Source organism: Vipera ursinii, assembly GCF_947247035.1.
Source record: "Vipera ursinii genome assembly, chromosome: 2".
NCBI classification, from domain to species: domain Eukaryota; kingdom Metazoa; phylum Chordata; class Lepidosauria; order Squamata; family Viperidae; genus Vipera; species Vipera ursinii.
In genome coordinates this window covers 59,357,997-59,373,057 of record NC_139513.1, presented here as the reverse complement: position 1 = coordinate 59,373,057, position 15,061 = coordinate 59,357,997, and the positions used below count along the sequence as shown (strand labels likewise).

At 36.9% G+C, this 15,061-nt stretch overlaps 1 protein-coding gene across 1 annotated transcript in view; it reads right to left on the bottom strand.

Annotated features, from left to right (window-relative positions):
• Nucleotides 1-2,106: 2,106 nt before the first annotated feature.
• The window catches only part of DCP1A (decapping mRNA 1A), a 37,579-nt gene continuing 24,624 nt past the window's right edge, over nt 2,107-15,061 (bottom strand). Inside the window, exons 6-10 of the mRNA XM_083352934.1 lie at nt 12,928-13,032; nt 10,320-11,072; nt 9,785-9,850; nt 8,874-9,089; nt 2,107-2,807 (exon numbers count right to left, since the gene is read on the bottom strand). Coding sequence (XP_083209060.1) covers nt 2,727-2,807; nt 8,874-9,089; nt 9,785-9,850; nt 10,320-11,072; nt 12,928-13,032 — 1,221 coding nt within the window. The 3' untranslated portion in view covers nt 2,107-2,726. The remainder of the gene's footprint in view (nt 2,808-8,873; nt 9,090-9,784; nt 9,851-10,319; nt 11,073-12,927; nt 13,033-15,061) is intronic.

The window sequence follows — 15,061 nt, the reverse complement described above, 5'->3', positions numbered from 1 at the left end:
GTACATTCTACGTCAAGGAAACCTTTTCTATATATCTTTAATATACGGTAATACTTGCATTCACTGTTATCATACTTCATATGCTTAATCACTGCAAGTCTCACATTTATGGCTGTTTTTTTCTACAATAATTCATGACTGTGTATTTCTTTCCTGTCAATAAACAAAACATGGTAACAAAATTCAGTTTTAATAGTCTGACAGCCTGTAATTATATATGGAAGAAAGCAAACTTGTTGGTATACGTATATGGGTGTGCTACAACAGATCCAGTGTACAAGCAGAGAGCTCTCTGGTTTTCTATAAAAAGTCTACAAAGCCTGAAAAGATACTTTTGAGTTTCACTATTAAAGCCTGTCAAATATGTGTCACTATACACATATTTCCCTGAATTTTGTACATATAACCAATATAAAATACTTTGTTATTAGAAACACTTTCAAAGGCTGAAGAGGTTCTTTCAGAAGGCAGTTTGCTAAACATAAAAACTTCGACCTAAAATCACTCAAAATCTAAGTATACATATTGATTGGTTAAAAAAAATCAACACACTGTTTATATCAAAAACACTGATTTGTGATGAAGTCAGAATAATCAAAACTTCAATGATGAATTAGAAATATCAACTGGATAATGATGCCATCTCTTCATTATCACACAGTTTGAGAGCTACCAGTAAAATTTACTCCAGAACTTTGTTACAGATTCTCTTGAAACAATGGGGCTTATATAGTAGGCTATACTCCCCCCCAGCCCTACCTTTTTTTAATGGCTTCACAGAAATATACCATAATATACAGAGCGAAGACTATGCTCTTCCTCCATTTCAACCATGCTTTGAAAAATAAGCAGTGCAACTTGAATGGCTAAACTAACTGACTACAAAATTACGTTTCACAATATAAAACAAAGACATAATTTTAAAAATGCTATCCTTTACATTGCTATTGCTTGAGTAAATTGAGTATATGTTATCATTTAAGTATTGCTAGCTACTGTAACATGCTAGAACGAAATAAATAGAAATCACAAAAGACCAATAGCAGCATATAAAACAGATCAGATTCTGACTTATTTTGGGAAGAAGTTTGATCTTGACAGCAGTATATAATGCAAGTTTAGGGAGAGTTCTTAATACTATTCCAAACAGTAACTGAACAACAGCTTATCTAGAAACACTTCAACCTTTCTACAGGAAAATCTAAAACCAAAATGGGCATTTGACCTGGATAGGAGAAAAAATGATATTCCACCGAAATAATTTTTAAAAATGTATATGTATATGTATATGTGTGTGTGTGTGTGTATATATATATATATATATGTGTGTGTGTGTGTGTCTGTATGATGTAAATTTTTTGGATTGCTAACAAAGAATTAAAGGGAGATTAATATAGCTATTTCAAATTTATTTGTTCTCATCAGTCAGCCACACCCTTCTGAGATTCGAACCTGGGCTGATTGCACATTAGGCAGTTGTTTTAACCTCTAGGCCCTGCCTCTTCCCTCCCCGATGCAGCTGACAAAGTGGGAAAGAGCCTGTGGCCTAGAGGTTAAAACAACTGCCTAATGTGCAATCAGCCCAGGTTCGAATCTCAGAAGGGTGTGGCTGACCGATGAGAACAAATGTTTGAAATAGCTATATTAGTCTCCCTTTAATTCTTTGTTAGCAATCCAAAAAATTTACGCAAATAATGAGTGTCGCAGTTGCGACTACTGCCTCTGGACGGCCTGAGTTTGGGATGATACAGGCAAAAAGATATGGCCCGTATTTGGGCCAGCAAGGTGTTCAAAATAATATATATGTATGTATGTATGTATGTATGTATGTATGTATGTATGTATGTATGTAAAGAATTTGTCAAGGCTTTTTGAATGCACCTTGCTAATTAACTCTTTCTTTCCTGCTTTGGCCTGACTCAAGGCTTATCCACAGGATATAGTCAACTTATGACAGCTCATTATTTGTGTAAATTATTCAAATTGCTAATAAAGAATCTCAGATAAAGGGTATGACTGACTGATGAGAACATAAGAAGTTCGAAATGATCTCAGCCTCCCAAATTCTTTATTAGCAATTTGAATAATTCACACACACACACACACACACACACACACACACACACACACATATATATATATATAAACAAAGCATACTGAATGCATTGTTCAAAGGAAATCATATTTCATATATTCCTAGTAAAAGTAATGCATATTCTGCATACAGACAAACCAATTCATGTTTGATAGGACCCAGAGGTCATCCCATTGCCATGTTAAGGCTAAAAGCAGAAATGTTATACTGCATGTCCATTTTTTCATGAAGCCTTAGAAATATTCTCCTAAACTCTTCCATGGCTCCTTAAATTTGAAGCTGGTTTCACAACTGTTGATGTTCTTCATCTAGTTATCCTGAACATTCAGGGTGTATATGGTAAAGAATCACATCAAATATTTGACACTGCTTCAAACAATAAGAAAAATGTGCTGTTAAACATAAGACCATATTTCCCATACAGAAATAAAATCCTGCTGGTAACTGGTCACAGTGAAACCACACCATTTCTTAGAACATTATTTATACAATATTTCTAAGGAACAGTATTCCTTGGAGGCTTAAAAAGACTTCACAAACTCAAAAAAAAAGTTTTTAAAATATAAGAGTTGTACAGAAGAGGCATGTTTCTGAAGCAGATAGGTGGTCAGTAGGATTCAATTCACTGCAGTTATAGCTTGATGCTATCAGTATCCTTGGTCAAGACTTGTAAATAGACTTCATGTAGAGTATTAAGAAAATTTGCATCATTCTGAGAGAGAGAGGAAAAAAAAGAATATAATCAGGCCAATGAGATAAATGCTTCATAATATCACTTGTAAATAAATACATATTTGCATTGTACAGTCTGGGAAACACATTTAATGAACAAATTGAAGAATTCAGATGGTCAAAGAAGAAAGAAACAAGAACAAAGCTTTTACCAGCAATGATACATAGCAATGCTGTCAAGACTGGATTTTGAGACAGAGGCACAAGACCCATCCTTCAGACAAATGAGCGGGAAAACTTGCAAATTCAGCATAAATAGATTACATGTTTTGAAATCTTACACAATACTTGAATTGTATCAGTGTTATACTAGTAACTAGTACAAGATATGCCACTTGGACAATAGTTTGTACAATAAACAAAATCTAATGAATGAAATGAGCATGATTTATGTAAGCACATGCAGAATATTAAATTCCATACATCTGCAGCAATAAAATATTTGCCCATCAGAATATTCAATATAACTTTTCTTCCCAATCACAGAATGAACAATAACATTATACAAAATGCAAAATTTAAAAATAAAATATTTATGCCTGTGTGTACTACAAAATATAATAGTGTGTTTATGTATATGTATAAACTAATGGTAAACAGCTTTTACAAAGAACATTAGTGGGTAAGATCTATGTAAGGGATGACAGTAAGTATGCAAGACATGGTGTGATTTTATTTTGATTAGCAAATTTTCTAAGATGATGGTTGAAAAAGAAATATCAGAAAAAGAAGTTAATTAGGATTCCTGAATCACTATTGCCTAATATTGCATAATTGTTTTCAGTATCCTGCATACCTGATCAGAAAGCCATCTTAGATCACAATCAAGCTTTAGATCCATTTTTAGATCGTAATAAGTCATCATCCCAAATTGTATACTTGGATTAATGATATTATGCAAAATTTAAAGAAATCTGAATTCTGTTAATCTTTCCCAAAATTAAGAATTTTGGTTTTTCTATGTTCAGAATTTTTTCATTTAATTATTTTCTGATGTTTAAAAATAAAAAAACTACAAACATGTTTTTACATGTTATATCTCTGGAGATGGATCATTTTGCACATACCCAATTTATATATAGTTCTGTCAAATAAATTCTGTCAAATAAATATTACTGAGCTAAGCCAGGATTGCACTAGAAATTCTAATAATTAAAACAATTTCCTTTATAAATATGGTTACTAACTTTTTAACAGATATTCTGGACCACAGATTACTATTTGTACACTGATTATTGTGCATTCACACAGGCTGACTTTTTAAAGACTATCAATATTCTGGTGGTATTCTTTTTAACCTAATCTTTAGATGCTTTGTAATTAAAATTCAAAGAACACTGAATTCAGTTACATCCAGTGAAACACCTATTTACTCTAGTATTTTTTCTGTACCCTGCCATTTTTGCTGCATTGTAATTAAGCTTCAACAATAAATATTCTCTGAATTATTCATATTCATAATTAGCCTTGGAAAAGATAATCTTGCACATCCTAGACCGACAAGTTCTACGACAAAACAGAAAATACAGTTTTTCCCCCCTTTTTTCCCCATGGACCTTGATTGTCAAAAGGAGTAGGGTTTTGATGAACAAAAAAGGTACACAACACATAAGGCAAGCAGTCTAAATCTCAATTTAAGCAATGCAAAGTATATCCTCAAAACAATGGACAGGAATCTGAAAAAAATGACTACTTTTATTACAATATAAAATTGCTAACAGTTCACTCTGTTCAGAAAATGCTTCTCTCTTCAAAGTCAGCAAGATTTTTGTTTTAACAGTGGTCGCGAAGAAAAGAAAGAAAGAGCAGCTCTGCACAAAACTGGTAGCAAAATTGATTATATGAGCTAACATGGAACCGTTTCAATGTTATTACTAGGGTACTGTATTTCAGTGAATTGCTATTTTTACACCTGCATACAATGTTTACCAATATCGGAGTAAAGAAGAACTAAAATGTACTAATGTAGCACTAAACATTGGTATCTTGGTTGATGACAAAGAAGAGAATACAATTTTGGATCTTTTGGTTCCCTTCCAGTTAGGTTCAAGCTGGGCATGGGACTGAAACAGCAGGGATTATATTTATAGATGAATTCTGGTGGGAATGGAATGGGCATACATTTTTGTTCTCTCCTTGATCTTTTAGTAGCTTTCTGTACCATCGACCATGGTATCCTTCTACATTAGCTGTGGTACTCAGAAGTTGGGAGCCAGAGTTATTTATGGTTCTCCTCCTTCCTATAAAGTCAGTTCTAGTCAATGCTGATGGGAGGAAAAGTCTATCCCACCACCCCTCTTGTGTAGGGTGCCTCAGGACTTGCTTTCCCCCCTCACTCCTGTTTATTATTTATTAGAAAGTTATTGGAGTAGATCAATTTGGCAGGGTAATTGGCAAGATAATTTTTAATAGTTCATGTTAAAATGAAATATGAGAAACATTCAAATGTCTTCATATAGGTTGGTTAAATGCATATTCCATTGTCATGATAAAGATAAAATGTTTTAGGTACTTTTAGATACAAAATATAACAATTTCTCTCAAACCAGTTGGTCCTGAAATGGACAGGACAGATGTTTAATACTTAAATCATTAGGGATGTCCAGTCTCAAGTCTGAAAAGAAAGCAATGTTGAAATGATTGGGAAGCACACTGCCTTCAAATTTAATTTGTATGCAAACAAAAGATTGCCAAGAAAGACAGTACATCAACATAAATGATTAAGGATATAACATTTTACATATATCAAAATGAGGGTTATGACTGACTTGTACTAAAATTCCAAAAGGTAAAAGATACAGTATGAACTAACTTTTTGCTATTTCATAATCAGTGAAATCAGAATCACAAAAGATGAAGAACAGAGAACAACTTATTTCAATAGTGTACATTTAATTCAGAATTTGATTCAGTGGTTCTCGTCATTAAAAGAAAGTAAGATATATTTATCAGAACTAAATTATCACTAGCTACCAGGCATGAAAACAATGTATCTCCATAATTGTAGACACTGTGCATTTTATTACTGTTTATTAGAGAACATAAACTTGAATGGTTAACTATTATGGGCAAAAATGCTACCTATGTCTGATTTAGCAAGAACCATATATAGTTGTACTAACATTTTTAGTAAAAGCAGTCCTCAAGTTATGACCATAATGGAACTTGTCCATCATGGTCATCATTCATAATGATTGTAAAGTGGGTCAGTCATGTTACGGACCTGATTTTGTGACCCTTTATGCAGGGATTATTAAGCAAATCCATCTTTGTTAAGCAAACCATAGGCTCAGTTTTGCTAAAAATTGATAGTAAATGCTGGTTTTGGCAAAACCATTTAAAATGTGTTCACATGACTGTATAGGATTATGAAATTGGCCATAAATCAGGAAGTGAAGTCAAGGAAATGGTTGGACCACTAACAGCAAAAGATAGCAAGGACAGGCAGCAGGCAGGAAGCAGAATTGTTTAATTCATTCTTTGCATCTGACTTTATAGAAAAAATAGTCTGACCTATCAAAAGCAGAATTGTAAAAGACAGATTATGAATACAAGTTAAAATGGGCAAGAAAATGCCTATCCACTCTACATGAGTTCAAATCACCAGAACCAGATGAATTATATCCAAGGCTTCTGAAGGAGCTGGCAGATGTGTTGGTAAGGTGTTGGTAATGACTTACAAAGCCCTACATGGCATGGGTCCGGATTACCTACGGCAACACCTGCGGCCGGCGTCAACTTCCCTCCGTCCAGTGCGCTCCCACAGAGAGGGCCTCCTCAGGGTGCTTCCGATCAAAGAATGCCGATTGGTGGCCCCCAGGGGGAGGGCGTTCTCTGTGGGCGCGCCAGACCTGTGGAACCACTTGCCGGTTGAGCTCCGGATGGCCCCCGACCTTTGCTCCTTCCGGCGCGATCTAAAAATGTATCTATTTGAGCAATCTGACCTGGTCTGATGGGTTAGGGCTGGGGTTTTAATATGTTTTTTAATTATTGTTTTAAATTGGGCATTATATTTAATCGTTTTTTAACTTTTGTATTCTGTTTTTATATTTATTGCCCTGTACACCGCCCTGAGTCCTTCGGGAGAAGGGCGGTATAAAAATATAATAAATATAATATAAATAAATATGTGGTTTCAGAACCACTGAATCATTTCTGGAGCTTCAAGGAACTACCAGAGGATTAGGAAAGAACAGATGGGGTTCCAAAAAAGGGGAAAAAATGGATCCAGATAACTAGTCCAATCAGCCTAATATCAATACCTGGGAAGATTCTGGAAAAGATAATCAAGCAATGGATCTGAGAACACCTAGAAACAAACAAAGCTATTACTAAAACCAACATGGCTTTGTAAAAAACAGACCATACCAGACAAACCTTATTGCATTCTTTGGCAAAGTGACTAAAAGTAGTCCTCAATGGAATTATATCTACATGGAAGGAAGTATGCAGTGGGGTACCCCAAGGTTCTGTTTTAGGTCAATGTCATCAATAATTTAGATGAGGGGATAGAAGGGTAACTCATCAAATTTTCAGATGACATCAAGCGGGGGGGGGGGGGCGGCAAATAGCCAACACCTTAGAACAGAGGTCCCCAACCTTTTGGGCACCAGGGACCAGTTCCATGGAGATATTTTTTGTGGACTGGAGGGGGCGTGGTTTTGTGTGCTGCCTGTATCTTGCGGATGGGGTTGTGCTTGTTTGCACAGACTAGTTTCTGGCATTCCATGGACTGGGAGTTGGGGACACTTACTTTAGAAGATAGTCTCAAATTCTGAAGACTCGTGACAGACTTGAACACTGGACCCTATTGGACAGAATGCAGTTCAGTGGTAAGAAAAGTAAGGTCTAACACTTAGGGAAGAAAAACCAAATGCACAGGTATATAACAGGTGGCAGCTGACTCAACAGCAGTAACTGTGAGAGGAGTCTAGGAGTCCTAGTGGACAACCATTAAGTATGAGCCAGCAGTGTATTGTAACTGCAAAAAAAGCCAATGCCATTCTAGGCTGCATTAACAGATAGTATCAAGATCATGTGAAGTACTAGTACTGCGTTAAACACCACACTTAAAATACTCCATCCAGTTTTGGTCGTCATGATACAAAAAAGATGTTGAGACTCTAGAAAGAGGGAAGAAAACAGCAGCAAAGGTGATCAGGGATCTGTAGGCTAAAGCATGTAATGAACGGTTGTGAAAACTGGGTATGTCTAACATAATGAAGAGAAGGACTGGGGTGACATGATAGCAGTCTTCCAGTATTTTAGGAACAGTCACAGAGAAGGTCAACCTATTCTCCAAAATACCTGAAGGACAACAAGTAACAGACGGAAGCTTATCAAAAGGAGATAAAACCTAGAATTAAGGAGAAATTTCCTGTCAGTGAGAACAATTAATCCGTGGAATGGCTTGCCTCCAGACCGCTGTGGGTGATCCATCATTGCTGGTTTTTAAGAAGAGACTGGACATCCATTTGTCTGGAATTGGCATAGGGTCTCCTGCTTGAGAAGGGAGTTGGACTAGAAGACCTCCAAGGTCCCTTCCAACTGTTATTCTGTTAAATGTGGCCCAGTAGCCGAATGCCTGAAGTGTAGTCATGTGACCATGGGGATTACTGTCTGAATCTGGGTCATACATACCTCCAGGAAGGTCTGCTGGAATTTGGAATGGTTGCTAAGTATGGGGACGTAACTCAAGGACTGCCTGTACTGAAAATAATCTTATTCATTTTTCAGTTGAAGCTTATATTTTAAAATAATTTGCACATGGTGAATTAATATTGCAATGATAACAAGATACCATGAGCATTATGCTTAAGCCTCCCAGAATCGCTCTGAAATGAGACGGGTGGCAAATAAATTTAATAATAAATAAAAAAAATATGACTGCTTCCAAAAGCAAGTAATTTCCCCTGCTCTATGGACTTCCAATAATCCACACCTCTGGAAGTCAAGGGGAACCAGCTCCTCCTCCTTTATTTATAGAAGCAGCTCCATCAACAATGGGTTCTGCATACTGCTTGTTATCTTAAGATAGTAACTGTACCTTTATTAGATGTATCAAAGTTTGCTGAAGTTGAGATCTACTGAGTACCGTTGGAGGTAATGCCTGAACATCTGTACCAAGTGTCACCGGAGAAGGTGAGCCAACTTTGTTTTCAATTTCAGAGGATTTCATAGTGGACTGTTCAAACACACTAGGTGAAAGAAGGACAGAAGGTACAATTGTAGTTGCTGTGGTCGCAAACTGTGTAGAAGCAACCTAAAAAAAAAACAACAACAAATTTTGAAAATACGTATTGTTTCAAAGAACACTGTATAAATCCAGTTCCCATAATGTTAAGTCGATTACTTCCATTATTATCAGAACAGAAAGAAGTTGCAGAGATTCCAAATTAAAACGAAAAATGTCAAGTGACCGGTCTGAAAGTACATAACAAAAATTAAACAGATCAAGCAAGCTTAAAGAACCTCTTTGAGGACATAATTAAATGAATTCAAATTATGCAAATTTTATTGATGCTTCAATTGAAAGACTATTATGTTGCCATTTATAATATGGATGGTATTTTCTCGAGTTTATTAAAAAAGTACACAATCTTACAAATAAAAGGTACTAGGATATACTCAGGCAATAGAAAGCATTAAGGGAAAATACATATGAATATAGTTAGCTGCAACCATTTTATGAGCTGCATACAAAGAGCATTTTTTGATTGTAGCAAGAAACTTGCTACTTCAAGAAAAGTATTATTATTACTCCAACAGAGTATATTAAAGTTGTAACAACACTTATTACATGTCTGATGGAATCAGATATTCTTTAGAACAGCAAAACCCTAGCTGACAAATAAGTTTGTTTCGTATATTCAGCTTCAACTAATTAATTAATTAAGAGGCTGAAGAGGAAGTTTTTCTATGAAGGCAATGTTACAATGCCTGGCTTTTAATATGTACCTGGTTTGCTTTTGACAACACTTTAGGATTTGGAAATGTTTCAGGCTCCTTACTCTGCTGTGTAACCTACAAATTTAAAATGAAAATAAAGTATTTTATGTACAATTTCTTTCTTGCAGATATAGTACTATTCTGAAATAGCCAATCCCACCAAACACACATATATGCACACACATTTATTTTATCCAAGTCATCAACACCGAATTTGTTTTATTACCAATATTATACATACACTGTACATTCATTCATTCATTCATACATACACACACAGTTTTTCTGACTGAATCGGAATCAAGTTTAATGAGAATTTTCAAAGCCCAACTCCAAAGATATGTAGCGCTGTAGCTCAAAACAGCGCATTAATTGAACTTGTGGCTGATATAGAAGATCAAGAGAAGGGCATCCGTCATTCAAAATGAAGAAATTATGATGGCATTTTCAGACACAAGAAAGACCATGGCATAATGACACAGGAGCCATTATCAGCAATGACTTACAATTTCACAAGAAATTTATTCACATCCAAATAACCTACCTGATAGGGATGAATGACTTTACCAGTCAAAGCCTGTTGCTTGATGTGGGATTCCTTGAAACAATCTGGTGTGGCCAGTTGACTAATAGCAGAAGCAGCATTTGGTGCTGCTGCGGGTTTAATAAGAGATTGCTGCATTTGGTCATGTTGCGGTGTCAACCTGAGTTTCTGAAGAAGATCTACACTGGGAAGTGATGTGTTTGAAGCATCTCCTGTATTTGGCAAAGTCACTGATGTTAGGAATTGGTTTTGAACAGAACTTACATTTTGTGTACTGTGGTTCATATCACACAATGGCTGATTCACAAGTGAAGGTATTTGCTTGGTAGTCTGCTGAATGACTTGCGTTACATTGTTGTTTGCATTGATATTCTGCAGCACTGGACCACAAGGTGCTTCTGTTGCCAAAGTCGAATTAAGGATAGGACTTAAATGTACATTATAGTTTGAAACTTTATTTACTTCAGGTTGTAAAACTGAAGGTGATGAAGTTAGTACAGTTGGTACACATTCCTGTGGTAATAAAGTCAAAGAGTTATTTTTGAGGCTTGGAGCGTCTAGCTTCCCCAGAGGCTGATGGATTACTGTTGATTGTTCAAATGAAAAGGGTAAAAGCAAATTGTGTTCTCTGCATGAGGTATCAGTTTTCTCTATCCTCTCTGGATTGGAAATGGGAGCTGTGGAGTTTTCCTTTGGTAATGAAGTTCCAAATAATTCTTCCACTGTTAGATGTTTAGGAATGGACTGACATGACTAGGAAAAAAAGTTTAGAACTTACTTTAATACAGAATGCACACATTCACTTCCTTGCATACAAATGAATGCCAAAGTGCTAACTTTTTAAAACAGATTGCTACAAAGCCATCTAGTAAAGCAAAAGCATTACTGTATTCAAGTGAAGCACATTTTCCCAATACCAACAATAATCATCAATTCTTGTCTGTCATTCAATCTATCTCACCCTAAATATATGTGCAACCCATTTAAAGTAAACAATCATAAAATGCATAGTAATAGGGAAACCTATTTATCAAAAACTCATCGCTACAAAAAGAATGCAACATACCAATATACAGGCAGTCCTCGACTTATGTCCACTTGTTCAGTGACTGAAGTTACAACCACTGCAGCACGCCCAGTCACGTGAACACGATTCAGACTATTTACAAACACAGAACACAGAAATGCTTCCAACTCATCCCCACCTATCTCTACACACACACACACACACACACACACACACACACACACACACACACACACCTCTGATCTATGCCCCTCTGATCTATGCCCCTTTGGCTTTCCTCAACTTCAGCCCCATTGCCACCAATGAAAAATGCTGTGCCAAAAGCCCCAGTTGCCCCCAATGCCAGTGCTCCACAGGACCTGCCACACATGGATGACCTTCTCCACTGTTGTGGCCCCAACCCCCGAGCCTGTCCTACCCGAAGAAGAGGACTCTGAGGATGATGGGGAGGAACTGGCAAGGCCTCCCTCTCCGGGACCCTCCCCTCCGGCAAGGCCTCCATCTCCATCTGAAGGCCGACAGGAGCAGTCTGATTAGCCAGGCTGGGAGTGAGCCAGAGCAGCTGCAGCAGATGGAGAGTAGCGGAGATGAATCATGGCTAGATGCCTGAGAACGGCGCAGAGCCAAGCGTTTACAGCAGCGTAGGAAGAGGAGGGTCAGGGATTAGCTGAGTCACTGAGCCACACCCCACAAGGTACAAAAGGGTGTGTGGCTGCTCTCAGGACTTTGTGACGAACAATAATTTAATTAACTTCTGGTTGGAATTGTGTCGGATTTACTACCTGTTTGAAACCCTGGCCTGAATTCTTGACAACGCTTCTGTACTTTTGTTTCTGTACTGTTTGCTTGGACTCATTTTGAGTAATTGTTTGGAAGTTATCTCATTCCAGCTGACACTTGTAACAAGTCTATTTTGGCTGACTGTTTGTATTTTGCTGCCAAGGCCTTATCAGAAGGCAATTACTAAAGCCTGAGGAATTAACCCTTGCTAGTCGTGCCTGCTTGTCTGTCTGTTTGTACCGGGGGGGGGGGGGGGCGAACAGAACATCCACTTTCCTCCTGTTGCTGCCAAAGCACACACAGTTTGGCCCGTCGCTTGCGTAGCCCACTTCCCAGTGGGCTGCGGCCTGATGGTTGGGGACCCTATATAGGTGATATTCACATTTAGAATGAGGACAAAAGTAACAAAGTAGTCCTCGTGTTATGACCACTATTGAGCCCAACATTTCTGTTGCTAAGCAAAACATTAATTAGGTGAACTTTGCCCCATTTTACAACCTTTCTACAGTTGTACTACAGTTGTTAAGTGAATCTGGCTTTGTCATTGACTTTGCCTGTAAGAAGGTTGCGAAACCGCAACCATCATAAATATGAGTTAGTTGCCAAGTGTCTGAATTTCTGATCACATGAACACGGGGATGCTGCAACGGTCGTTAAGTGTGAAAAATAATCATGAGTAATTTTTTTCAGTGCAGTCACTAAATGAACTGCTGTTATTCGAGGACTACCTGTACTTCCATTTAAAATAGCATTTTATAAGGATAAAAAAGGCAGCTCTCATGGGATCTGATTTTAACATACATGGACTTGTAGCATCGGTGTTTCATATTCAGATGCTTCTGTATTTTCAGTTTTTGTAAAATTTCCACTCTCTTGAGTCCCTGAAATTAAGTCACTCTTCTGATTCTAAAAGAATAAAAAGGAAAGAAACATTATTTTTAAATTACAGTTTGGACTGAATAAGATAATTATGATTTATGGGAATACCTTTAGCAGATTTCAGCAAGTCTTCCTTGGATTGTGATCATGTGACCATGGGGAAACTGCAATGGTCATTAGGTGCGAGAACCATTTGTAACTCTTTTTTAGCACTGCTGTAATTTCAAATGGTTGCTAAACAAATGATGATAAGTCGAGGACTATCTGTATACAGATACCATTTCAAGAGTCATCCATTTTTCCCTTCTTATCTTTTTTTAAAATAACAATCTTGCCTGATGGCTAATGGTCCTGCCATTGTAAATTTTGGATGTTATTTAGCCAATTGTTAGCTGTTGTTAGAGGCTTACATCACATGGTTTGTTTTAACCATGGTGTGAATAATAAATGTGCTATCTGGCTCCACATAACATGCTGATACAAAATATGAATTAACTATATTGTTATATTATGATGATGTGGCAAACAAATTACTTTGTTTCCCAAGTGTTTAATGAAACCTTTTATGAAAATTTTCAAAAACTAAAACTAATAATAAAATTAATTCCAACTACAGAACTACTTTAAACTTAGGAAAGAAGAAAACTGTTTCCAAAAAAAACCATGCCGACTGCAAAAACATTATAAAATTATCCCAGCATGTTCCCAATGTGTTTTCACACATAAGGCAAAGATATTAATAATATTAAAATAAATGATTTAGTTTTATGCCTCAAATGATCTGCAAAGTTAACACATTTATTTCAGAAGAAGTGAACTGACAAAATTTGCAATCATAGAGAAAAACATCATTTTTTTTACATCACTCTATGAAGATAGCCCAAATATAAAAAGTGAATAACAAATGTAAGGATGCAAAGCCAATTACAGTGATTAAGTTTAACAGCAAATGGGTCTGTTCTGTATCAATTCCATTTTTATAAACTACTCATTTAACACAGAGCACACCATTAAATGTGGATTGTGGACTGGATATTTCTTTTCTAGGGGTTTTTGTGCTGGCAGGTTGACATGCATTTTTAGAACTGAGGTAATTCTAGTTCTGTGCTACATGTGCTTAGAGAAATGTAGATGTAAATGTAGAAAGTTTTTTTTTATTACCACTGTGGGAGATGAATATATAGTCTCCTCCTCATATAACAAGATGAGGTTGGAGCAAACCTGAGATACGCCCCATAGTAGTGATTTAAAACAAAGCTTTAACTTGAACTCGGGTATATGTGGAAAGTTATGTTCAGCAGAAGGTCAGTAAAAAGTCAGCAAAAGTCAGCGGACCATCAGGCTACAGTCTTAGAATGAGAAAGGGTATAAAGGGTTGGTACTGGACCTGACTGATTTGCCATTGGCCTATAGCTGTCCATTTGGAGTCTGCTATGCCATACGGTCCTCATTGCAATGGGTTGTTAATGTAAGTGATGTTATGCTATTATGCTATGTTCCAATTACAAAAATAAACCTCTGAATTTTAAAGTAAGAATTATTGTTTTGTGTTGCTGTCTCTTGTCTTTTCCATTGGGTTTTTCCACGACACCGTGATGAGCGAGATATTACAAAAGAATTTAAATCAATTGCTGAAATGCATTTCACCATACACAACACAATATAGAGATCTGTAAACAAAACTTCCACAGATAGCATGAAATATTAATAGGAATTAGTAGGGACCAGGAACTTGCAACTGAGACCAGGACTGCCATTTGCTAGGGATGTGGTCAAAAAACTTGACACCACAGGACACTGCTTATCGATAACCCAGGCAATGCCACTAGTCATCATAGCCCAAGATGCACGGCTCTTTAAGTGGGAAGCTGAGGAAGTTCCAGGTAAGGAGTAAAGCCCTGGGAAGACAGGCACAGGCCACACTGAAGTCAGGGGAGGAGGTGCTCAGTGCGGTGTGAGCTCAGAAAGGCCTGGGGTGCATCTGTGCAACTAGCAGGGAGGCTGTTGAAAAAGGCCATGGGAGTGTGTGTGTGTGTGCATGTGTGCATCATAGGGG